The sequence below is a fragment of the Furipterus horrens genome, unplaced genomic scaffold, assembly GCF_987537825.1.
Source record: "Furipterus horrens unplaced genomic scaffold, mFurHor1.1.pri manual_scaffold_8, whole genome shotgun sequence".
Lineage (NCBI taxonomy): Eukaryota > Metazoa > Chordata > Mammalia > Chiroptera > Furipteridae > Furipterus > Furipterus horrens.
The window spans coordinates 30435615-30462588 of NW_028327178.1; the positions used below are offsets into that span (position 1 = coordinate 30435615).

The 26974-nt window shown below is 40.4% G+C and overlaps 1 protein-coding gene and 1 pseudogene across 1 annotated transcript in view; one reads left to right on the forward strand and one right to left on the reverse strand.

Annotated features, from left to right (window-relative positions):
* Positions 1-1164: 1164 nt before the first annotated feature.
* Positions 1165-2761, reverse strand: LOC150002675 (uncharacterized; annotated as a pseudogene).
* A 425-nt stretch (positions 2762-3186) lies between these two features.
* The window catches only part of KLHL14 (kelch like family member 14), a 97938-nt gene continuing 74150 nt past the window's right edge, over positions 3187-26974 (forward strand). The window contains exon 1 of the mRNA XM_090285118.1: positions 3187-4130. Coding sequence (XP_090141244.1) covers positions 3187-4130 — 944 coding nt within the window. The remainder of the gene's footprint in view (positions 4131-26974) is intronic.

Below are 26974 nucleotides of genomic sequence, written 5' to 3' on the forward strand. Positions count from 1 at the left end.
ATGGAGAAAATATGTTTTCCAACAAGATCATAAAGCTTGAATAGTGCAGGGAAGCAAATGCAAAGCAAAGGGCTGTCGTCTATTCTCTCTACCAATTCTGCTTTCCCCATCCCCCGGTTTGTACACTCAGCCACTCGTCTCATAGACAAGGGTTAGTGTCTTCCAAGTCAGACTGCCACCCCAGATACCAAGGCACTGTAAAGTGGCATCTTGGCATACTTTGGCTCAGACAGTTTCTGCATTTCATATTTGGGGGTGGGGGTGGAAGGGAAAAGCAGCATACCAATGTAGTGAAATCTGGAAACAACAGCACATATACAGACACAAAAAAAAGTTTGCATATTGCACAGAGCGCTTGAAGATCATAAATCTATGCATGAGAAAGATGTAGTGGAAATTTTGGGGGGGATTAGAGTTTATTTTTGTCATCTCTCTGAGACAGCTACTCATTCATCCAGATCACAGCTAAGAAAAAAGCTGGTCACAGAAATTAGCAGTTTCAGCTCAGCAGCGAAGTCGCCAGGCTGTGAAGGCAGAGAGAAATTGACTAATTAGCAATGCGCACTAAAACTTGACGGTTCTTTATAGAGAGAGAGAGAGAAGAGAGAGGGAGAGAGAGGGAGAGGGAGGGAGGGGGGCCTCTCTTTTTCCCCTTCTTTCTTCCAAAGATGTTTGAAATCGCAGTCATTTACGCTCGACAATTTTTACAATAGCCTTGAGCCATAATTTTGCGAGTCTCTCCAGCATCCATCCCCCTGTATGGTCTCTCTCTACTGGCCAAGCACGACCGTTTCTCTCCCCAACCGTGGATTTCCTATTACTCTCGTTACGACTCACTGAGCCCCAGGCCCAAGGATAATGATGTGTTGTTTCTTGGTAGCATAATTTGTCACACGTACATTTTTTCTTCTTCTTCTCTTGCAGAAAGCTCTGCTCCCTCTCTCTCTCTCCCTCTTCTTTTCCTCTCTCTCCCTCTCTCTTTCTCTCTTTTTCTCCCTCTCCTACATTTTCTTGCTGTTGCTAATTCATGGTGATCAAATGATGTACGACAAAATAAATTGTAAAGAGTGACTGCCTGGAGTTGGGAACCAGAAGGTGTTTTCCCCCTCCGAAGGAGAAAGCAAACCTTTAAAAAGGAAGGACAATTGATTTTGGGGGGGGAGCTTAAGTGAGCCTTGACTTTGCAGCTGGTTGAAAGCAGGTAAGTTTCTGGCCTTGTGCTTGCCTTGTGTGTATTTTGTTGTCTTTTGGGTTGTTGGTGGGGGGAAGGGATAGGGAGGGAATCTTGGGGAGGGGGATAGTTGTGTGCAAACGCTCATAAAGATTAAAACTATTGCAAGAAATAAGCAGATGAGGAGGAAAGGCAAAGGAGAACAAGAAGGAAGGGGAACAGGAAAGGATGGGGGGCAGGGTAGGGGGGAAGAGACGACGAAGCGGAGAGAGCGGGAGAGGTACGACCTGGTCCACTTAAACAGAGAGACTCTGGGAGATGTTTCAGGAAAGCCAGTGCTTTGGGGGCGAGTGGGGGGGTGCTGCCGGGGGAGGGAGCTCGAGGGAGGTTAGGGTCCACCTGGAAAGGGATGGTGAAGTGAGTGGAGGGGAGCCCAGTCCGGTGTAATAGGAAGCCGGCGATCCAGGACCCGCGCCAGGCAGGGCAGAGTGAGCCGCAGTGGAAGGGGCAGGTCCGGCGGGATCCCTCGGAGCCGGGCGGAGGCGGCGGCTGTCCCCGGCTGGCGGGCGCGCGGGCGGGATGTGGGCAGAGGGTCCTTTTCTGCTCAGCCCTAGAAGGTGCAATTACAGGTTAAGGACCTGGCACATCGATTTCACCTAGCCTCCCCCACCCTGCCCTCCTTTGCCTAAATGTGGGCGGCTCAGACTTTTTACAGAAGTAGTTCCAGGGCCAGGGAAGTGGGGGTGCTCAGGGAGGGGGGGCTCTGGGGGCTGTACAGAGGGACTCGAAGGGAAACTGCGGCTGCGGCGACAATGTGGATGGGATGCAGAGACCCCACGAGGAACTGTGTCCCCAGCCACCGCCCCCCCCGGAATTAGCCCCCATCCCACCCCCACCACCTGCCTGTTAACTTGAACTTCTCACAGTTATTGGAGTTAAAGCCACTGAGTCTGGTGCCCAGGAGGGAGGACCGTTTACACGAATCCCACCCCAGTAGCCCCACTTCCTCCCTCCTTCTCGGTGCCGCTCTGCGAGGGAAGGGGGGACACGCGTCTGAACTTCTGCGCCTTGAAATGCGGAGGGCGGGGGAGAGGGGCCGGAGGTTGCGGGCTGAAGGGAGTCTCCTGTCAGGTTTAAAGGCGTCTCTGGAAAATTAGCAAAACTGAGTGGCGGCGGGGAAACCAACAGTTTGCGAAGCAGGCAAGCAGGCAGGGCCGGGGTGAGGGAAATGAGCTAGAATTGATAAGGACAGCTCCCGCCTCTGCCGAGGCCACTGAGCTGGTCCTCACCGCGCTCCGCTGCACTTTCTCGGGAGAAGAAAGGGCTTTATCTGCTCCCTCAGACTATTAGCCCGGGAGTCTCTCGGGGCAGCACGGATAATCGAAAGGGTCCCCAGCTTTTGGAGGGCTCAGAATCGCCCACCCGCACGCTTGTCGGGCCCACGTCCCTATCCCCCCAAACTGGACCAACTGCGAAACGCAAAGCTGCGGGCGCCAGTTGACCTGGAACCTCCTCCGTCGGTCGCCTCTGCACTCCCGGGGCGCCCCCGGATCCCCACTCCCTGGCCTTTCCCTTCATCCGGCCCGGCATGGACACAAGCCCACGAGGCGCCTCGGCCTCAGCCGCCACTCTGCCGTCGCTGCGGCCGCCGCTCTTACTGCCAAGAGCCGAGCCCGGGCGGTTTTAGGAAAGTGAGGGACGAAGTGTGTGGGCGGTGGCGAGAGGCGTAGCGGAGAGCAGAGCCGGCGCCGGGACCCCGGACAGGGCCCCTCTGGTGGCGCTCACGGATCCGGCTTCTTCAGACCTTCCCCCCGGGGTCCGGGTCTGGAGGCGCGCCGGGCTGGAGCCCAGCTGAGCACTGATTGTTGTTCTTCGCCCTCCCCTCCCCTCCACACCCTTCCCCACCCCGGCCACACCCCACCCCCTCCACTACCCTTCTCCTTCCCTCCCATCCCCCACCCCTGTCTGCCAGGCTGGAGGAGGGTTTAAAGTCAGGTGCGCCGAGTCCGCTCGCCATGTCCAGATCCGGGGACAGGACATCCACCTTCGACCCCAGCCACAGCGACAACCTGCTGCACGGCCTCAACCTGCTTTGGAGGAAGCAGCTGTTTTGCGACGTGACCCTGACGGCCCAGGGCCAGCAGTTCCACTGCCACAAGGCCGTGCTGGCCTCCTGCTCGCAGTACTTCCGATCGCTCTTCTCCAGCCACCCCCCTCTCGGGGGAGGGGTCGGCGGCCAAGACGGCCTGGGGGCCCCCAAGGACCAGCAGCAGCCGCAGCAGCAGCAGCCACAGCAGCAGCAGCCGCCGCCACAGGAGGAGCCCGGGACTCCTTCCTCCTCCCCCGACGACAAGCTGCTGACCAGCCCCCGGGCCATCAACAACCTGGTGCTGCAGGGCTGTTCGTCCATTGGCCTGCGCCTGGTGCTCGAGTACCTCTACACGGCCAACGTGACCCTCTCCCTGGACACGGTGGAGGAGGTGCTGTCGGTCAGCAAGATCTTGCACATCCCCCAGGTCACCAAGCTCTGCGTGCAGTTCCTCAACGACCAGATCTCAGTGCAGAACTACAAGCAGGTGTGCAAGATCGCAGCGCTGCACGGCCTGGAGGAGACCAAGAAGCTGGCCAACAAGTACCTGGTGGAGGATGTGCTGCTGCTCAACTTCGAGGAGATGCGCGCCCTGCTGGACTCGCTGCCGCCCCCCGTGGAGTCGGAGCTGGCGCTCTTCCAGATGTCCGTGCTGTGGCTGGAGCACGACCGCGAGACCCGCATGCAGTACGCGCCCGACCTCATGAAGCGCCTCCGCTTCGCGCTCATCCCTGCCCCGGAGCTGGTGGAGCGGGTCCAGTCAGTAGATTTCATGCGCACCGACCCGGTCTGCCAGAAGCTGCTGCTGGACGCCATGAACTACCACCTGATGCCCTTCAGGCAGCACTGCAGGCAGAGCCTGGCCAGCAGGTAGGAGACAACAAAGAGGAGAGCTGGGGTGGAGGTAGGGGAGAGGCCGGAGGGAGGGGAAGGGGTAGGGAAGAGGGGGGAGAGGGGTGGGCTGGGCCGGAGGCTTAGACAGGCTGAAAACAAATGTAAACAAACAATTCAGACTGAGGGGAAAGTTGCTATCATATTCCCTGAAAGGTCAACAGAGAACTGGTCTATAACAGCATCCCTAAGCAATAGAAACCCCGCATTCTCAATATCCCCAGAGCGGGAAATGTGGGACTTGTGGACAGAAATTGACAGACAAGTGGGGCCAAAGGCCAGGACAGTTAGAAGTGCAGCTTTGGAATCATCTGTGTCCAGTCCTCCCTCCAAATCAAAATGAGCTTCTTTAAGGAAGTGAACTCTGCCTTGAGAAGTTCCCACCCTCCTTCACCTGTTTTCCTGCCTTGGTCCAGCAAAAGTGCCTGGTCGTCAGAAAGGAAAGCTTTTATTCTTTCTGTCAGAAGCTCAACTTGTTTTCTGGAGGTTTTCTTTTTTTTTTTTTTAGTGCATGATGTCTGCTGCCTTTGGAAGTTAGAGCTCCAAAATGCTTTGTCTATTAAGGTCTCTACTGGAAAGTCTGGTATTACATACCCTGGCAAACTTTTCTATCTTATGGAAAGCCTTTCCTTTTCACTTTCAAAGGAGAGCAAAGCAAGAGGTTTCAAGGTGTCAGAGAATCACACCTCCCATCTCCCACCTCAAAGAAGAGCAGGTTGAAAATTAGGAGGAGGGGAGTCATCCAGCTCCTTAGGTCTGTGTGCCTGCTCAGAAGTCACAGAGAAGTTGGGGGAGTTGTTGCTGTGGCTGTTATTGTTATTTAGAATCTATCTCTTGTGTGTATTGCAAATAGGATTTTATGTGAAAGGGGAGAGAGAAAGGATACCGTTTTAAAATGCTGCTGAAATTTTGAAAAAAGAAAAAGACTGTAGGATTTGACCATCATCTTTTACTGGCTCCAATTTAAAAACCCTTTTCAATGAGCCCCAAAATAGGTTGCTTTCTCTTTTTAGAAAAGAGAAGCAGTATCTTTTCAGTTTCTCATGATAAAACATTACGATTCCAGAGGCCAGGCAGGCTACCCCCATCTAATCCACTGAAGTCTTTCGTTAAAAGACACATGGTATAAAAGTCCATGATGGTGTTCTCCTATTTGGAAGGATGTTTAAAGGATTGGGTCTACCTGTGCAGCCTGGTGGAACTAACTGTTTATTTTTCCCATCGTGATGTTTCCACTAGACTAGGTGACTAAACTTTTAAGAAATGGAAGATTCTCTATAGCTGCTTAGGCAGCACTCGTGTTCAGGTGAGGCCCACAGGAGGCATGGGAAACCTTAAACTTAGAAACCTTGCAAGTTAATTTTTTCTAATATTTGTGAGAGATGAGTTAATAAATTTGTGGTGTCAAAAGATGACAGTAAGACTATAGCACAAGCAAGAATCCAAACTCCTGTGTGCTTGAATAGTGAACACAGAGTCCAAGTGGAATGTATACTTACTTTAATAGGGTTTTTCATTTGCCTGAATATCGAAATGGTAAGCTTATTGTGATGGGCAAATGTCACCACACAATAGGCTTTCGTGATTAATATTCTGTTATTTAACCTTTATAACTTCTAAATGACCTACAAGTATATTTAGTTTAGCACATGAAATACATATTCAAGATTCAGACAACACAGTTGTAGTTCTGGACATATATTTACTCATATTTTTAAAAAATATGTATTATCTAGTATACATTCAGAAACCCAGAAGGATGATAAAATTAAGATTTAACTTGTACTAAGAGTAACTTTTGGAAATGAGCATTATAAATTTGATCCAATAAATAATTTCTGGAGCCCTCCAGGTACTTGTATTGAATAAGTATGTCTTAGGGTTCAATGTTACAAGGGTTGACTTTCAAAATGTAAAATCTGTTTCCCACCTTAGTCTGGATTCAGCACACCAGCTGGGGCCTGCTGGCTCAGCCTTGGTGGATGGCAGAGATACCAGGCTGTCTGGCCCTGTGATGACACCTTCCAGCTTCACTGGGCCATATCATTTGAAGGATATGTAGTGGTGTCTGACCACTGAATGCTTACAAGTGTCATGGATGCTGCAAGAATCTGATACTTCTGCATAGGGAGAAACTGTATTTCCCTTTAATAAAAGCAGAAGATACAGAAAATAGTTCATATGAACCTATTGTTGATCTCAAATTAACATAATTTAGATTTTGTTACATCATTGATAGCTACAGCAATTTAATTTTTAGAGACTAATGACATTATTCTAATTTTAATTCGCAGAAAGAATGCAAGAATAATCATCAGTTCTTAACTTTAATGTAGACAAAAATGCTGTAAGTTGCAATCAGTAGCTTTATATCAGACTATTTATTATAGTATCAGCATAATATAGAAATGTTCTTCCAGCCTTACATGTGGTTCAACAGAGAGATAAATGTGTTAAACAACTGTTTTTGCAATTGCATCACTTTTATTGAAGACAATTGAAATGGAAGAGCATTATTGTATTTATTATTTTTTATCCACCTGTAGATCTTAAAGTCTAAATATAAAAAAGTTCCTCAAATTCAGAGAAGGAGTTGGAAAATTAAAATTGAACAGTTTGTTGAAATAAGAACAAAATATAAACAACTAGAATAACTTCAAAGGAAGTTTGCTTGTTAAAAATGTTATCTGTAGAAACTAGGTATATTACTATAGTAACAAATTTAAACATGTTTGTAAATATTATTAAGTAATTTTAAATTTTTATTAAGTCCAGAAAGATAAAGCAACCCAAGCATAAAGACTTTATAAATAACCAAATTAATTTTTAATTTTTGCTCTAGTTGCTTCATTTTTTTTCTGAGTATGTCATTTATACTCAGATTCATATTTTATTTTACCAAACTAAGCATTAAGGATAATAAATTAAAAATAAAAAAGTTAGTTTCTTATATTCAAATATATAAATAACTTAAAATAATACTTGAGTCGACAAAAATTAAAATATTTTGAAGTCTTGTTTCTTTGTTATTATTATCTGTTTTATTGCAAGAAATATAAAAGTTAAGAAAAAAGTTTTTGAAAAGTTCTGAAAAAGTCATTATTAAGAACTTCTAAAGCATTAAAATTTATTTAATAAAGGGATATTACATGCGTTTAGAACATTAAGAAGTAAACATCAGAAGACTTAATAATCTAAGTTTATCTTAAGTAATCCAAAGTTTCTTTTTGATTTGTATTTTTTTAATTTTAATGCATAATTTAGTAATTGTCAAATAAATCAAATTGGATTGGACTAATTAACTTCTCTTTTACATTATCATTGCACCATACACAATGTACCAGTTAAATAAATGCTTATTGAAAGTTGAAGGAATTAAGATTATAAAATAAAAAATCCTCAGCAGGGCACTTCACCAATATCCTTCTCCATCTACGTTACTATTGTACATGACAAAAATCCATTGAACCTCCTCCAGAAAAACACCTGTAGTAGAAATGCATTCATGAGAATGATTACATTTTTTTAAAACATTTAACTACCAGCTGTTACAATCCCATGTAGAGTTCTTTATTAGTATATACTTTTCAAGATATTATATTTTATAAACATAGAAGACTACCTTATAAAGATTTCACTTTCTACAACACATAGCTTATTTAAGATTTCACATAAATTAATGTAGAAATCTATTTAAATGCCAGGAGTACTAATTATTTATTTGCTAAAATTACCTGAAATTATTAAAAAGTCATTAGGTTTTCTAACACTTTTGTTTCTGTCTTAGGTTTTTAGAAAGTATTGCTCTAAATGTAATACAATATTTTCTATTGGCTCTCTCTCTAAGAACTGAAAAACAACCTTAACAAAACAAACTAATCTTATATCTATGCATTCTCTAAATTCTTACTTCTTTTTATATCAATTTGTTACCCTCAGATTATAAGTTGTTAGGCAGTTAGATATTGTATCAGAATTTACTGAACCATTCAGAATACAATTTGTTTATTATGTGAAACAGGACCATTGATTACAAAATTATCTCGTATACCACAGGTTTGGGAGGCAAACAGTTATATCCTACAATCAAAAGGCAACTACAGTAGGTATTAATACATTATATTGGCTTAGAGGTCATACTGATAAAAATGAATATGTTCACATTTTAATTTTGCTTATATTTTTCCCCATACTTAGGAACATGTTGAGGTTTACTTATTAACTCAGCTAATTTCTAGGTATCTCAATTTTCTTAACATAAAAATTCAATTAAAAAAGTTGCTTTATTTATAACAGCTACTTTATACCAGGTGATGTTTTAAGCATTTTATAGCTGTAATCTGGATGGCACAGGAATATGTCCATTTTACTGTAAACATCAGAATTAATTAGTGAAGATAGGGTTAGAACTATTTGCAACATTAGAAGCAGAAAGGTACTAGAGTAAGTCTACCATTGTAAAGAAATGAAAAGAGCAATTATTTATGATGTAAATAAAGAAAGTAAATCACAGGAAAGTGAAAAGACAAGAAAAACAGGCAGTAAAGAAAAGGCAAGCAAATATGGGAATTCAAAGAAATTAAGGGATAAGCCCTCTGAAAAGGAAAGAAAAAGAACTAGCAGAGAAGGATGGGTAAAGACATTTTTGAACTTGGAGTGTAGGCATTCAATATTTGTTGGACCAATAATTATAAATTTAGAAGCATTTAAATCACTATACACCCAGCTTATATAACTTACAGAGTTAAACATGGAGTTTCATTAAAAAAACAAAGTCAGTCCTCAAAAGAAAAAAAAAAATGTTTCCAGAAGAAAAAAAGGTCAGTCATGGTAACTTCATTCTTATAATTTGATTCAGTTCAATAATTATGTATTTGTAATATGAGTTAATCAAGATGTTTAATAGAAAACTCTTTGTTCTTGGGCTGAATGCAGTATTTTCAGAAGTGTCAGGGTTCAAAAGGGACAGCCTGTTATTCCAATAAAAAATGAAATTATTGTTACATTCTTTGTAAAATCATTCTAATTCCTAGTGTAATTGGAACCGAGAGCAGAGCTCAGAACCTTGGGCAGGTTTTCTAAACCCATGCCCATGACCTTGTCATGCCCTCAGTGGGAACTTGGGATCATGCATTGCAATTTACCACTAACAAGAAGTTCTACTATGGAATAGCCAGCCCCCAGATTTGTATTGAGCGTATCTAGTGCTCCAAGCCTGTGCTGGGTTCCAAGATACAGAGTTGAATATGGCAGACATGTTCCTGACTTCATGTAGTTTACAGTGTAAGGAAAAAGATTAAATAATTACACAAGTTAACAGTGGTAACACATGCTATATAGATTAGAAATGCAATGTGCTGGGAGACAGTATCACAGAGTGCTGCAACCTTGTCAGAGTGGCCAAAGAAGACTTTTTCTATAGAAGAGGTTAAGATGAGACATCCAGGTAATGGAACTGGGGAAAGCACAAACTGAGAGGCCAGAGCGTGCATGAGCATCTAGGCAGAAAAGAGTTTGGTGCCTTCCAGGAACTGAAAGGAGGTGCATATGGTTAGAAATTGAGCAGGAAGTGTTCAAATCATGGAGTAAGTTGTAGGCCCTGCTATGGATTATCCATTCCATGGATGAATTCTGTAGTGCAAAATTCAGCATGTTTTTTACTTGAACTGAGAAAACAAGCTATACTATGGTGGAAACACTCTTGCCTTTGAAATAATAAACCTCTACATATGTTCTACTTCTACTGTAGCTGAGTCCTACATCAGTGAAATGGGTTAAGTAATTATAGTCCTACTCAATGGCGTTTTGGTAAAAATCGACTGAGATAGGGAAAAACCTATATAAACAGAAAATGCTCTTTAAAATTAATATGTTACTAATTTTAAAAGATACATTAAGCAAAATGGGCCTGAATACACGTTTGCTCATCAAGAAAAATTTTGAGCGTAGCTGTGATTCCACTGATAACACCGAATTCATAAAGCCAGGAGAATGAGGTTGAAGGGACCCTAAAGGTGAACACAAGGGCCTCAGAAGGAAGTGGGAAAATTAAAATTTCTCACTGCTATCTACAATTTATATTTAATTCTTTAAAAGGAAAATGATGGCCTTTTTAGCTGTTAAAGTCTTTCAATCCTTCCCTTCATAAGAGAGTCCCTCTTCTTTGTAATCTCATTAACTCAAGCTTAGAGATTTCCTTTTCTGCTGCTCCCGGAGCCTCCCACATATGTATGCCTGGTTCTCTGCTCCCAGTGTGCCTGCGAGCAGGTTGGTAAATTGCACCTGCACAGGGACTCTGAGCTTCCTCAGCTCAGCTGGACACCGTATGGAGACTGGCTCACTGGAGGCTGCAGAGAAGTGAACTGAAGAATTACAGTCGGTTTCACTTCCCTGCCTTATGTGCCTTCAGGTGCCTCTGAAGACAGATGAGGCCAGTGAAATGGAGAAGAGGAGAAAGAGAGAAAGCACTGATATTAAGGAAGAAAGAGTCCTTTAAAATGTAGAGGCATTGTTGAAAAATGTAGTTAGATGGGTGTGTGTGTGTGTGTGTGTGTCCACAGACAACATGCATATTGTTGGGTTCCACCTTTAAATATTCTGTACAGTGACTTCTGAGATGTGTTTTTATCAGATAAAAGTCTATGTTGTATGTGAGGATGAGGGTGGGACAGTCATCAATTTCACAGTCTGGCATTGAGGGAGGAATTATTGGGTTGGGAAGGTAAATTTTTTGCCAAAAAAAGAACATAGTCATATTTGTAAATCCTGCTCAAAACAAAACAGCACACCACTGTCTGGTCCTGAATTTTAATACCCCTCAAACCAACCACACCAGACAGCATGTGCAAATGGAAAAGATCAGGAGAAGGAATGTATAATCTGTGAGTCAGAGAGGGAAACTTTGAAGAAAAAAATTCAGTGCTTTAAAAATGCACACTAGGACCTCAACACTTTCTACCTCATATGCATTAACAAGGGCTCATTGATACTACAAGGATTCCAGCCAATATCGGTGTATTAGAGAGGCAGAAGTGTGTGCCTCGTAGCACAGACCAATTTCGTGGATTGGTTACTATGACAACTGTACCACTATTGTCAGTGGCAATTCCTGTAATCTCCCTGTTTTAAGGTTTTCACAAGTGTTCACTCCAAAATGATGTTTATAGGTAGGCACTACAGAGTAAAGTCAGGAGATATAGCTATAAACATAGATACAGATATAGATATAAATATAGATATATGAATGAGGCAGAATATGGCATAATAGGAGATACAAATAAAAAGGCTGTGCTATAATGCAAATATCTTAAATAGTTCTATTGCATAATAAGACTTAACAGTCAGACAGATGCTGGTCAAACCCCCACCTTGACCACTTACAAGCTGGCTTTCCTTTGGTAATTTATTTAACCTATTTTCAGATTGCTTATCTATAAAATATACATAATAATATCCACCTCATTAGGGCAATTCTGAATACTGGAAGAACATGTGTATAACACAACATAGTGCCTGGCTGGGAATACTTAATTAAGAGTTTTTGTTTTTATAGGAATGGTTCTATTTATATATAATTGCCTTTCTAGACGCTTGTTACGACTCCTAATTCCATACAATATGTTCATTCTAGAGCTGGATTCCCACAGCCTGATTTCTGAGTGCTGATCTAATAGGCAAAATGTTTCTGCTGACAGTGTCCATTTTATCCACCTTTGACTGAACTACAGAGCTCCAACCAGTGCTGCAGTCTGTCCTATCCTCTTGATTTACCCATGGCAGCAATTGGAAAACTTAGAAAGGCCATGGTAGATTTATATTAAACACTTTATTGAGATATAATTTAGATACCATTCAATTTGCTCCCTTAAGGTGTATAATCTAATGGTTTTAGTATATTCACAGAGTTGTGCAGCCATTAACCAACACAATTAATTTTAGACCATTTTTATCACCTCCCAAAAGACCTTGTACCTGTTAGCAATCAGCCTCCATTTCCCCTACTCCAGCCCCCACAGCCCCAATCACTAAGCTACTTTCTGTCTCCATAGATCCATAGATTTGCTTATTCAGGACTTTTCATATGTGGTGTTTTGACTGACTTCTTCCATGTAGCTTAATGCTTTTAAAGTTCATCCATGTTGTAGAATATATCGCTTCATTTCTTTTCAGGACTAAACAGTACTCAATTCTATGGATACACCACATTTTCTTTATTTATCAGTTGATGGACATTTGGGTTGTTTCCACTTTTTGCTATTATGAATAATGGTGCTATGAACTTTCACCTACAAGTTTTTTGTGTGGGCATATGTTTTCATTTCTCTTGGGCATATGCCTAGGAGTGGACTTGCTGTGTCATGTAGTTAACATTGAGCAGGTGTTTAACCTTTTGAGGATTATTTTCCAAAGCAGCTGCACCATTGTGCATTCTCACCAGCAGTATATAAAGGTTCTGCTTTCTCTACATCCTCTTTGCCAGCCCTTATTATCAGTCTTTTTGACTATAGCTATTCTAATGGCTATGAAGTGTTATCTCATTGTGGTTTGCATTTCACTAATGACTAATGATGTTGAGCATCTCTTCATGTGATTTTGGCCACTTGTATGTATGCATGTATTTATTTAGAAAAAAATGTTTATTCAAAATCTTTGGCTTTTTTTCTTTGTCTTTTTTTGTTTTGTTTTGTTTTGTTTTTATCTTTTTTTAATGAGTTGTAAGAGTCTTTAAAGCACTTTTAGTAGGGTTTCTCGTGGTTCCTAAATCACAGCTGGGGCTAATTTCTGCAGGCATCAGCGATTCTATTTGACAAAAATGAAAAGAAAATGCATATAGATGTTCACTGGAAAATTCTCTAGATACTTTTCTATGAAACATATGTCTGTTATTTAAAGTCTCAGTGTTTGGTGGTTGATTTTGGTGTCATTTATTTTCTTCTTTATGTGATTATTTGGGCTTTATGCTGACTTAATAATGATATTTCTTAAGTGATAGTCTGGACTTGGTTTAGCAAATCTTTTACTCAAAGAAATATCACCACTACTCAAGTTATTTGCTTAAATTTTCTTAAATGTACATAAGGAATATTTTATTCAAACTATGTTTATACAACAATTATTTTAGGGAAATTAGATAAAACTCTTTATCAAGACAGTGATAACTTATAAGAATCACTTCAGGGGAGAACAATGGGGGAAAAGTGGGGCAATTGTAATATAAAAAACAATAAATAAATTTTAAAAATAAATAAATAAATAATTTTAAAAAGGAATCACTGCAGAATAAGAAGAATATGTAAAAAAAAAAAAAAAAAGTGCAAACCTAATGACAGACACTCTCAGTTGAAAGCGCATGCAGTGTCCCTTATGGGGATCAGCGGGAAAGAGCCCTGCCCAGAAGTTTCAGTAATGGCTGAGATGCAACTGAGGGCACCCCTTCACATGTCACCTGGGCAATTTCTGACAAGGAAAAACTAATCGTAATTAGAACTCGTCCAGTTTCATCTTCCTTGGTTACGATCTCCTCGTGATTCTCCTCAGGGACAAAAAAAAAAAAAAAAATCTGCAGCTCTTGAAAAGAAATTACTTTTACTACTCTTAGTAGGTTAGGTACTATTACTTTAATAACTGTTGCTTTGAGTGTGTGGATGTGGGAGACTGTTTAGCAAACCATTTTCTAAGCTTAATGCTTATGCTTCTGGATGGGACATTTTCTATTTCAGTTTTGGATTTTTTTGAACAATCAAATTCTTGCTTTCTGTTAAAAGATTTACTTCTCTATTATATAACAAAGATGACTTCAGACCACCATCATAGATCTGAGTGCAAAATGGTATGAATTTTAATGTATATTTTTTTATCTGGATAGTCAAGGGGTCAAAGTGTTACCGAAGTATCTGATAATTTTATAGTGTTTAGTATGCACTACCAGCAGATCCCAAGAAAGCAGAGAACCTCTCTAAATTAGTCTTGTGTGTGTGTGTAGAAGGCAGGCATCCTCCCTTGGCAGAAGTCTTGGTGACGCAGAGAAGGTACCTCATTCTAGGCAGTCACTTCAGGACCCGTAGATGCCTAACAAACTTCAACTGTCACTCATTCTTATATTCAAAATCTGGAAAGAGAAAAAGCAGACAAAGCAATACTGAAATATTAAACACCACTCAAATGCACTGAAATACATTCGAGGTCTGTGATTTCTGCAGAGTTAGGGAGCAGCCAACTACAACAGCAGCAAGTAGTGTTAAGGAGAAATCCATCCCAAGGAGAGGCACCCCCTGTACAGCAAGAAGCCCCTAAGCCTTCCATCAGCCTAGTCAAACTAAGAGCTCGAGTTCCAGAAAACAGTAGTCTTTTTGACCTAGAAAGAACCTCACCTCAGAAAGATGTTTCCGGAGAATGCTTCCCATTTTTTTATGGCAAGGAAACTATAGAGTCTCTGAACATAAGACACATTGAACATTTCTGAAAGCACTAAGAAATTGATGTCTATATCTTTATAGACACTAATTAAAGTCTTCCACAAAACCTTGTGCAAAACACTTCTCTCCATTTAGTTGTATCCGTGCTTATCCCTCCTAGTTGCCCTTGCTCACTGGAACAGTGTTACCCATGAACATTTACTGCATGTGTACAGTGGCTGCCCACCAAACAGGAGTGGGTCAGGAGCCTGCCTCCTCATTTCCAGATTCCCTGTACAGAGGGTAGTTGGTGGACTGCTATAAAGTAAAGCTGTTGTGTAGTGAAAATCAGGAAGCCCCTTTCACAAGGCAGTCATGTGAGTTTGACCATAGAAAGGTCCTTCTCAAGTGTCAATTCCCAAAAGTGAGTGTGAGGCTTATGGGTCTTTTCCTGCCCTATGTTCTTATTGGCTGGATAGTTTTGTTAAGAAGGACTATATTAGCCTGCTTGAGCTGCCATAACAGAATATTACAAACCGGGTGGCTTAAACAATAGAAACTTGTTTTGTCACAGTTCTGGAGGCTAGAAGTCCAAGATCAAAGTGCCAGCAGGGTTGGTTTCTGGTGATGCCTTTCTTCCTGGCTTACAGACAACCACCTTCTTGCTGTGTCTTCATATGGCCTTTCCTCTGTGGGCACAGGGAGAGAGAGGGAGAGGTGGGAGGGAGAGAGAGAGAGAGACATCAATTTGTTGCTCCACCTACTTATGCTTTCATTGATTGATTTTTGTATGTGCCCTGACCTGGGATCGAACTCACAACCACAACCTTGGCATATTGGGATGATGACACTCTAACCGACTGAGCTACATGACCAGGGCCACTTCTTTTTCTTATAAGGACACTAGTCTTAAAGGATTTGAACCCCACCCTTATAACCTCATTTAACCTGAATTACCTTGTAATGGGGGTTAGGGCTTCAACATATCAATGGGGGAGGGGGACACAATTTACTTCATAATAAGGGTCAAGAATAGGACACAAAGAATTAGAAAATAAGTTATGGAAACTAACTGAGATGTTACTTTTCAACTAGATTTATACAGACAAAGTGATATAGGCGGTTGAGCAATTATCCAAGTCAGCAAGACATTAATAGCTCTTCCAGTAATACAAAGCTAGAAGAGGAAAAACTACAGGTCCTCTTTCCTCCACTCCAGAAAATCTTGCCTAACTCAGTAGTTCTCTTAAGAATTAACCACAGACATTATTTTTAAATAAAATATATCTTCCCCAGCCCTACCCTGGAGATTCTAAATAAATCAATCTGTAATGTGGACCCAGGAAAACTGGATATTTAACAAAAAACAGGAAGTTTTTCTACCAGTGATTTTTAAACCACACTTTGAAAATCATGGGACTAAACAAATCATTGCTTTTCCAATTTGCTACATATCTACAGAAGATGGGGAAAAAATACTGGTAGTAACTGAAAGAAAGTCTTGAAGAAAATACATTGCAAAATTAAAAGAAATCTGAAACAAAAAGAAAAATGAGTCAGAGGGGAAGTTATGAGAATTACCAGACTGCAGGGATTTATTTCACAATGATGAAGTTTGGGTACCTAGAGCACTAGAGGATTTTCAGGATAATTCAAGCCACGCAGTATAGTGTCCTCAACTCAGCTTCAGAGAATGCAGTAAATTTCCCCGGAATAATTTGTTTCTGCCTGTCAAAGACCTGGTTTTTGTCATGGTTTGGCTGATTGGGTGGGTCTTGGAGGCTTCTGCAAACTGTCCTTTCGGAGATGAGAGATATTGGAGGTTAACCTAGACCTTGCGGAGCCCTGGATTTAAGGCTTACTTAGCCTCTCCCAGGTTGGTGAAGCAGCAAGGAGCAGAAAGAACTAGCTCACCATGGGGAGGGAGAGGAAAAGAGGAGGAGGAGGAGGAGGAAGAGAGATTCCTATTTCACCCATAGCAGCAGGGTATCTCTAAGCTGGATCCCACAAGCCACACCTCATTGTCGCCACAGTGCGCGCACACACACACACACACAGCGCGCGCACACAGCGCGCGCTCACACACACACACACACACACAGCGCGCGCTCATACACACACACACCCGGGCCTGCCTCAGTCCCTTGGTGCTTATCTACCCAAAATAAGGGTAACCTTCATTTATCTTAACCCCAGGAGGATTTCATAGACTTCTTATTCTGCTAAAAACAAATTCTGGCCCATTTAGAAACTATCTGCTAAACCTCCCTTTTCTTGAAGATAGACACCTGTTTGTTGCCATAAATATTCCAAGAGAAGCCTGGAGTAGTCTATTCGGTTACTGACTAACTTTTCTCACTGTGTCCTTGCATGGCCACTCCTGCAGTGACTCTCCAACCAGAAACAGCCTGCAGGGCAGGAGGCTGGCCCAGTGCCTCTGAACAAGCTTCCTACTTCCCCACCAGAAATCTCTCCCTGGAGTTAGAGTAATGGACAAAATCAGTCCCTAGATCATCAGGTGAGGTCTGGCCTTGCTTCTCCTCAGCACCATCCTGAATGGCTGAACTTCTTTCTCTGGAATGTGATTTTGTTAAAATATTCAGTTTTATTGTTATGTCCTAGACACCCAGAGACAAGTAATTTGGGGAGGGAGGATGTCATATCCTAACCTTGAACTTTCAACCTTATTGACCTTATTGTATATTTGTGTGTCTTTCTGCATTTTTTCTTGTACAGCAAGCATCAAAGTCTCCTTAAGTCAGGAAGTCACTCATCTCTTCAAAAAGCCAGCCAGATGGGAGGCAGAGAGAGAGCGCAGTCTTACTAATGAGGTTGGTTCTCTGGAGGCAGCATATAATCACTGGGCTTTATTAGGAGTTTAAGTGCAGGCATTACTTATGAGTTCATCACTAACATGAGAGTGATGCTTTATCTCCTTTTGTCACTAGGCTACCCAGAGCCGGAATGGCTTCTTTGCAGCACAGAACCACTTCTCTCTTGAACAAGAAGTGTTTGCTCTTATCACACAAACATTGCTGGTCCCCACTAGCTTGTTGGGTAGCAAGCTTATGTGCTAGTCAGCAGGGAGACCTCGCATCCTACTTGCAGGAGGATTAGTCTAAGAGGTGATACTTGCCACACAACTTCCTCACAGGGATGTGATGAGGATTAATGAGATGCTATTTCCATTGCAATGTATGCTCTTCAGAAGACAGGCACTGAGTACTAGGTATTAGAATTAGGGATTATATAGGTAACCAAGCAAAGAAGATACTCAACTGCTTCTAGTTACTAAAGGAAGCTTTAACTGGGAAGTGGGGAAAGAGGAAAATGCAGTCAGTATGAAGTTGGCCAGAAGCCATTATCCCTCATGAAGCAAAGGACCAGGAATAAAATGTGAAGGGCTTTGTACAGTATAAAGATAGACCCATTCTGGCCCTTGAGACTTATAATTTAAGTCTTGGGGAAACTTACATTTCATGGATTCAGATGAAAATCTTAAAGCTCTTTTGTCATTTCTTTCTCTGCCGTCATTAGTCTATAGGTTTGGTGCCCAGAGGAAGGGAGTAGAAATGTAGGTGAACTGCTTCATCTGCATGCTGGAGGATATGAATATTCTGGAATTAGTATATGTCAGGGAAGAATTGCGGAAGACCCTGGGTGCTACAGGGGCTGGGTGAGGAGTGAAGGGAAGATGGTTAATTTCAATTACAATGTGCAAAGTTACAGTCACTAAAGATGTTGATCTCACAGTCAAATCTATATGTGGTAAAGTTGGACTTAACTAGGTTTTTAGAGATTCAGAGTTTAAAGTTCTGGTTTCCTTTATTTATTATAATGAGTCCTCAACTATGGTTCTTCCACTGGTAGATGGTACATGAGAAACTTTTTTTTAAATTTATTTTAATAGTTAGGTTAGGTAAGGTATTACTATATTTTATTATATTACTAGATTTAAAATGTATTAGAAATAAAACTCGATTAACCCATGAAGCCCATGATTCATAAGTATAATTGCTTAGATTGTTGTCAATACTGGTTGCACATGAAAATCATGCAGAAAGCTTAAAAAAACACCAATGATGAGTTTCACCCTATATCATTAAATCAGAATCTCTGAGAGGTGCCCTCATCCTAGATATATTTTATAAAAGTTCCCTAAAGAGCAGCCAGCATTAGGAACCACAAGGAAAGACTGGGATTAATAATTTCTTTAAGTGAGCAGTTTTAAATGAAATATTAAGTAATATAGTATGTGAATATGGCAAATATAGTGAAGGTCCTATATCGTGCTAATAACCGAAATTTGGTAAACTTCCCTCTGTCGTGGCTAGCTAGCTCCCATTCTAGCAGATAACACTGATCCTGAAGAACAAAAATAAAAACAGGAACATCCAATCAAAATGATGGGTGTGGTGGTGTAGCAGCAGCAAGACTGATTATTTGGGCATGCTCGTGTAGGGATAAAAGACAGAGGGGCTAGGGGCAGGGTGGAGTAATGGTAGCAGGTTAGGTTTGGGGAGCAGTCAATAAGACTGTCTCCAATGTATTATCTTCTGACTCTGCCACCCTGTAGTTCAGAAATGTGCCTTTTCCTCGTTCCCTTTTGCGTTCTGACACCACTACCACCACACTCACTGACTGTACCTTAAAACAGATGGGGGGAAAAAGATGATAAAGAATCAATAATGACATGTCCCTGGGTAGTTCCTGGGATTACCAGTGACTGACTCTTTTCATCAATTCATTTTTTTATTTATCATTTCTCCATTCATAGAAAAAGCATTCACTGCGTACTTACTATATTGCCTTTAAGTATAGTCAGAATTGTTCTCCATGGACATGCATTGTCTTTATAATATGCTCAAATAAATCTTTTTTTTTTTCAGATTTAATGTGTTTTATTGATTAAAATATTATCAAATAAATCTTAAAGTTACTTCCATTTTAGAATAACTAAATAAGGTGCATGACTGACCACTCTCTAGTCACAGCACAGGCAGACCAGGTGAGAGAAAGAGAGGTGGCTCTGATGTCAGGAGATGGAAACGAAGGCATTTCCAGCCACACCTGAGCATCGCAGAAGGGTTGTGTGGAAAAGCCCTGGAGATATTTCTTCTGTGAAAGGGAGGACATAAAACCCATCCCAGCGCACTGGAAAATGTGCCCAGGACCTTTTTCCTCTATGCTTTTATCTGTTAAATGGGAATAATGATACTTTGTGTTTATCTACTTCAGAGAGGCATTATCAGGTCTATTTAAAGGCTCTTCCCATGAAAGCTGCTTGTGTAATTACCAAGAACAACTATGATAAAGAAACCTAAATGCAACAGCAAATCAGCTGGAACAAATTCTCAAGGGAGTTTATTGCTCTGGAAAAACTTAAGAAAAGGGTAGCAGCTCTCCTCTGGGGACTTGGATACCATTCTAGCTGGAAGTTTAGGGAAGGCTACCTGCTCTTCCAAGTCTCCCTCCTGGCTGATCACTCAAGATCTCTTCTCCTTACTTTTTCCCCATGGTCTAAGCACTTTTCCATCTGAAGTTCCTCTTTTAAGTTTTTCCAGACCTTAACTCAGAAACTCTTATCCCTGAAAAGAATCTCAAGCAAGGCATTTACCAGAGAGAAAGGGGGGTCAGCGGGGGGCGGGGGGGGGGCAGAGAGACGAGGGACGTTGAAGTGTATATTTAATAAATGTAGGATACAGGGAATTTTTTAATAACTTTGGAATAGAGGATTGAAGTAATTGATCATCAATGTCCGGTTTTGCTGAAGTTCATCAGACAAAGCATGTTGGGTAGATTAGGCAGGAGCAGGAGCCCAGACGGCAAGGACACCACCACTGCGACAGCTCGGGGAGAGCCAACCCAGGTGAACTGGGCTAATGGAAGCTTGGTTGGGGTGAAGAGGTCAATAGATCAAAGACACATCACAGATTTAGAATTCATGGGACTTGGCAAACATTAAATATAGCAAAAGAATGGGAGAAGAGTCAAGATTACCATAAAACTGGGTCACCAGAATATCGTAAGTTTCGATGACTTCCTTAATAGAGAGAAATGGCAGCCAAGAGAATTTATGAATGAGATCTGGATCAGTACTGCTGTAGGAAGCCTGATAGTTTTATATTTGTGTGAAGCACATTTATGCAGTAATTACAGGGTGGGGCAAAAGTAGGTTTACAGTTGTTTGTGTGGAAAATAATACAATAATTAACAAATAAAAATACAAGAATAAACTCTGTGTTTTGTGTACTCACAAGTGTAAACCTATTTTGCCCCACCCTGTATTTTGACTATGAATGGTGCAACATATGATATCTGCAAGGCTTCTAAGTACAAAAAAAAAAAAAAAAAAAAGCCAAAATGCCAAGGATTGACTTTAAAATGAGTGATTTGTAAGGTTTATAATTAATCATTTGTCAATTGATTACAATGGTAATTCCATAAATATTTTCCATGTGAAGCCCATGTATCGGCTGGTAGCTTCCCAGATCTCATAAAATTGTTACAGAACCCTACAACCCAGTGTTCTATTGAAATCAAAAGCCATCCCCATTTCTGTGAATCCCTGGCTATTTGCATCATCTTGGCTTTTCCTGCCTCCCGGATCACCACTATACGTCACTGTTGTACCACCAGATGTGAAATGGCCCATTCACTCATTGCTTGTGTAAGATACTGAGCCATCATATGTTTACTCAGGTCCACTGAAATTGGAAAGTCACAGGAAAGAGTCATAACTAATTCCAATCTTCACCAGCCTCTCCCTACTGGACTGTGTTGGGAACATTAATTTTTATCTCCCCTCATTATGCAGAGAGGCATCAACAGTACAGAATGGGTTTTATTTGTTGAAGAAGGTGGTTTTGTATACAAGTAGCAACCATTTATTTTCCTATTACACTTAGATGACTTCACTTAACCCTCAAAACGTTTCCACTTTACAGATGAAGCAACTGAGACTTAAAGAGGTTGAATACCAGCCCAAGGATATAAACCAAGTGGTAGAAAGAGAATTTAAATCAAGGTCTGGATGACTCTTAAAATTAAGTTGGTCTTTGAAGGATGGGATAATGATTATTCACCCCAGTTTACTTTGCCACTCCAAAACCACTTAGTTTTTTCACCAAATCTTTGTTTAAAAAAAAAAAAAACATATTCTCCTAAAGACCATGTATGGGGAATTTATAGAGTAAAAATCTCAATATTTTAGTATCATTTCAGAGAGGAAGACTCAGGATAATTAAAATAGCTGAACAGTGGAAGTGCAGCTCTATTATTTTTAAGTAATAAAACTTGGGTGGAGACATAGGCCACTTGCTTGTCAAACTTGCAAATCCCACAAAGGAATAGCTAATACTGATGATGATGATGATAAGGGTGAGGAGGATGATAGTATTTATTTAGCAGTTTTGTAAATGCTTTACATATATTTTTTCTTTTAATCCTGAAATTTTTTTTTAAACCTATGCCTTGGGTCTATTGTTATCCCTACTTTACAAATAAGGTTAAAGAGAACAAAGAGGTTTCCCCAACACCACTCAGCTAGGAGAAGCTGAAGCCAGGCGTCTCAAGTTAGTTATGAGTCCTACACCCTTAACAACCAGGTTGTCCTGCTTCAAGGACCATGATGCTTTCAATAAATTCCCCCACTAGGTTGGAAGTAGGCGCCATGAGGAACAAGGAATTTATTCCACTCATTCCCACAAATACCTCTGGTGCTTAGAACAGTACCTGAAACATAGTGGGAATTCAATAATTGTTAAAGAATAAACGAATCAACACAAAGTGTCTAAATCAGTCCAGAATACAAAAAAAAAAAAAAAAAAAAAAAAAAAAACATTGAAAATAGTCATGCATTTGATGTCTGAAATATTTAACTAGATGAAATAGAAGATGGAGAAACCTGACTTGAAAACACTTGGCTTAACATATATTTATATTTGTAGTGAGCTGGAAGCTAACAGAAACCCAGCTCTGCACTGTGGCTGCTAAAAGACTATTGTGATTTTGAAAACCTTGAAAAATCGTATACATATCATATTTTCTACACTGTGTGCAATTCTGACCTTCACATTTTTAGGAGGAACAGTGATTGTGTAGAAAGAAGTGGGCAGTATGGTAAGAAAAATGGAAAGTATTTCAGAAAGAAGTGAGGATTTTCAACCTGGGAAAGAGAAGACATATGGCAACTACCTTCCATGACACAGAGATAAGAACTTGCTCTTTTCCTCTAGAGTCTTGGGTAAATTTTCAGCTCAGCATAAGGAAAAAATATATATCTAACACAACTGTCCAACAACTTTCTACAAAAGAGTGGGCCTGAAAAATTAAGACCATTTCATTATACATTTTAACTGATAACAATAATTACTTATGAAAAAACTATTAAAAGGATTCCTACATTATATAGAAAACCAGACCAAGTCAGTGACCTCAAGTCTGGCTGTGTGTTAGAATGAAGTGGAAGACTGCAACTATTGATTTTTTAAGGCCCCATCCCACTGAATCATAATCTCTGGGAATGGGGACCTGAGAATTTATATCAAGAATCTAAATTTTATAATTCCCTCACCGATCTTGTTGACTTACCAAACTTGGAAATCACTGAACTAGATTACTTTAAAGTTCTCTTCTAACTCTGATTCAACAATACTTAGAAAATTATAGAATATTTTCTTTAATAAATAAATGAGAATTATTTATAATTAGTAAAATGAATTTAGTCTAAATGTACACTGGTAGCTTTAAACTGCCAGAAGACCACTTGATTTCTTAAATAGATTAAAACTTTTCTTTCAATCTAATGAAAACTTTTTTTTATGTATCATGGAAAGAAAAACTTTATCTGGCCTGTTTCCCAATTATTAAAGTTCCAAATCACTGAAATAAAAATAAATGATACTTTACCGTACTTAGAAAACCAGTATGATGAAAAATCTGTTTACACCAGGAGGTTTTAGGTCATCCTTCAATCATTCATCCCGAGAACCAAAGCACATATGCGCACGGGCGCACACGCATGCATAGGCGCACACACGCACAGATGTCACACATAGTAAATGTTGGGCAATTACTGAAATGGAACAAAGGGAATCTTTGGATTCCCTCTCCTATTTAACCTTATATTTTTCTATGCAAGAATCTAGGAATTCATATCAAAGGCATCCAAATATGACATACTCAGCTCTTTGTTTAAATCTCTCTAATTCCTTACCTTTTAAATACATTACTTTAGTCAAGGGAGTGCTAAGATGATGAGTAAAAAGAAGTATTTTAAAAATATTAACATATTTAAAGAGAACATACATATTTTGGCTAAACTGTTGCCCTATTCAAAAAAAATACCATATTGTCATATGAAGGAACTCTAATTATTGTAATATAGCGCCATGTTTGTAGATTTTGCCTAATCTAAAATTAAGCCTGTAAGGCTCTGCTGGAAATTATTCTTAGAAAAGAATAATTGAAACCCACTTTAGCAGGTTAATTCTCCTAATTTTACTTTTCTAGTTCATAAGGTATCTTTTTTCATGGCATTTTAAAAATGAAGTTCACTTACATCTAACAAATAGAATAATAATCAGAGTTTTCAATATCCAACACATATCATTAATACCTGACATTATTGTCATTGTCACTATTATAATTGCACATTGTAAAAAGAACAGAAGTTTTTCTACAGGAATTATTCTCATGTATTACTTTCTAGGAGTAATTGAATAGTTGACATTGCATTTATATCAAAGTAAAATATGTGATGGCTTTCCTCATTTATTTTGTTCTTAAGTGTAGAATAATCTTTATTAGGTCCCTTTACAGATCCAGAAAGGTTCATAGTTTTATGTTATGTCCAAATATATACTTTCTTATAACAAGACTCAAAAGGTAACCAATATAATAAAGTAATAATTGTCTAAGAACATAATAATAAGAACATAACAATAATAACAATGGGGTAGTGAAGTCCTCTTAATTAGCTTGTATTTATATCCATAAACTCAGCAAGAATCTCTATGAGAAATATTACTTTTCTTTTGTAGCTCTTTAATGAGATTTAGCACGTTGAAATAAACCTTCTTTATATTGTCAATGTCTAAAGACTAAATAATAATAATTTATATCAGAGTTTACATAGAACTTTTCACTTCATAGTCACATATAATCTTCATGACAATCATTTGAAGATGCAGGTCAGATATTATTAGTCTACTTAAACTAAGAAAACTTAGTCTCTAAGAAGCCCAGTGATTTATACCAAGTCTCTCTGATGAACTGCAAAATTAAGAGTAGAATCCGGTGCATCTGGGTCTAAATTAGAAGTTATAGTAAATAAATATTAAAGAATAGACCTTGGCCTGATAAAGTAGAAGACCTGTGTCTGAACAGTTCCTGCCACTTCGTTTGACTACAGAAACTTTCTCAGCTCTCTGTAGAGTGGAGTTATTATATCTGCCATGTAGGGCTGTTTGGAGAGTCAACGGAGAAAATGGTGAGAAAAACATTCAAATGCATTTTGTTATTTTATGTCTTCTCTCTTCTATACTATGCTGCTTCTCACGTCTTACCCTATTTTGCTGTCTACGTGATTCACCTTCACACGGTAGAGTTAAGTAACATCAGTACTGAGTTAGGAAATTATGTAGCAAGCTTTAGAAACAAAACACTAAGTAACTTCCAGCCAAGATGGAGTCCTAGACAGATACTCTGGGTTTTCCCCCACAACTAAGAAGGAATACAGCTACTTCAAAACTAGAGACAATCAGAAGTTCCAGAAAATCAAGCTGCATGGAAGCCCAACAAACAAATATATAAAGAAGAAATACTCATCCAGACAGGTAGGAGGGGTGAAGCTGGGTGGAGCGGATGTCATGTGGTGGCCACAGTGGTGGCGGCAGCAGCGGTGGCAGTGGCATGCTGGCAGAAAACACAGTCACATGTTTTAAAAATTGGGGAGGGACAACTGGGGAGCATTCCCAGCTCCTGACCAGACCACACAGCTCATGGTCCCAGCACCAGGGAAAATCAAGCCTCATTGCTTCTGACTGTGCAAACCAGTGGCAATTGGGATGGAGGAAGAAACTGCCGGTCTCTCAGCAGAATCCACTTGTTTAAAGGGCCCCACACTCCTAGAATGTCCACAGACCCACCCACTCTGGAAACAACAGCCAGGGCAACACTAGAGAGGCACCGGGCCCATACAGAAGTGGGAGAAGTGCCTGGGAAAGGGGTGAGTGCTGAGCAAATGGTATTGTTCCCTCTCTGACCCCTTCCCCACATACAGCATCACAGCGTGGTGAAACGGGTCACCCTGTACTGATGAACCTAAGGGTCCACCCCTTACAACATAACAGGAATGACAGCTCCACCTAAGACAGAGAGGCAAACAAACACAGGAGCCTGTCAAGATGAGGAGACAGAGAAGTATGGCGCAAAAGGGGGAATGCATCAAGGTTCCAGTAGGAGAACTAAGCAACGAGGAGATAGCCAACCTAACAGATGCAGAGTTCAAAACACTGGTGATAAAGATGCTCACAGGCTTGACAGATATGCTTAAGTATGTCAAACGCATAAGGGAAGAAGTGAAGGCTATGCTAAATGAAATGAAGCAAAATCCCCACAAAACTAATGGTGATGGGAAGGAAACTGGGGTTCAAATCAATGATTTGGAACATAAGGAGGGAAACAACAGTCAACCAGTACAGAATGAGGAAACAAGAATTGAAAAAAAGTGAGGAGAGGCTTAGAAACCTCTGGGACAACTTTAAATGTGCTAACATCTGAATCATAGGGTTGCCAGAAGGAGAAGAGGAAGAGCAAGAAATTGAAAGCTTATGTGAGAAAATTATGAAGAAAAACTTCCCAAATTTAGTGAAGGAAATAGACATACAAGTCCAGGAAGCACAGAGAGTCCCAAACGAGCTAGACCCAAGGAGGACCACACCAAGACGTATCATAATTAAAGTGCCAAAGGTGAAAGATAAAGAGAGAATCTTAAAAGCAGCAAGAGAAAAGCATAAAGTTACCTACAAAAGGGCGCCTATAAGACTATTAGCTGATTTCTCAAAAGAAAATTTGCAGGCAAGAAGGGACTGGCAAGCAGTATTCAATGTGATGAAAAGCAAGGACCTACAACCAAGATTACTCTATCCAGCAAAGCTATCATTTAGAATGAAGGGACAGGTGAAGTGCTTCCCAGACAAGTAAAGCTAAAAGAGTTCATTATCACCAAGCCATTATTATATGAAATGTTAAAGGGACTTACTTAAGAAAAAGAGGATCAAAACTATGAACACTAAAATGACAAGAGAACTATCAACAACTGAATCTAAAAAATAAAAACAAAATCCCGCTAAGCAAACCAGAATAGGAAAAGAATCATAGTTATGAGGATCGTTTGAAGGATTATCAGTAGAATTGGGAAGGGGG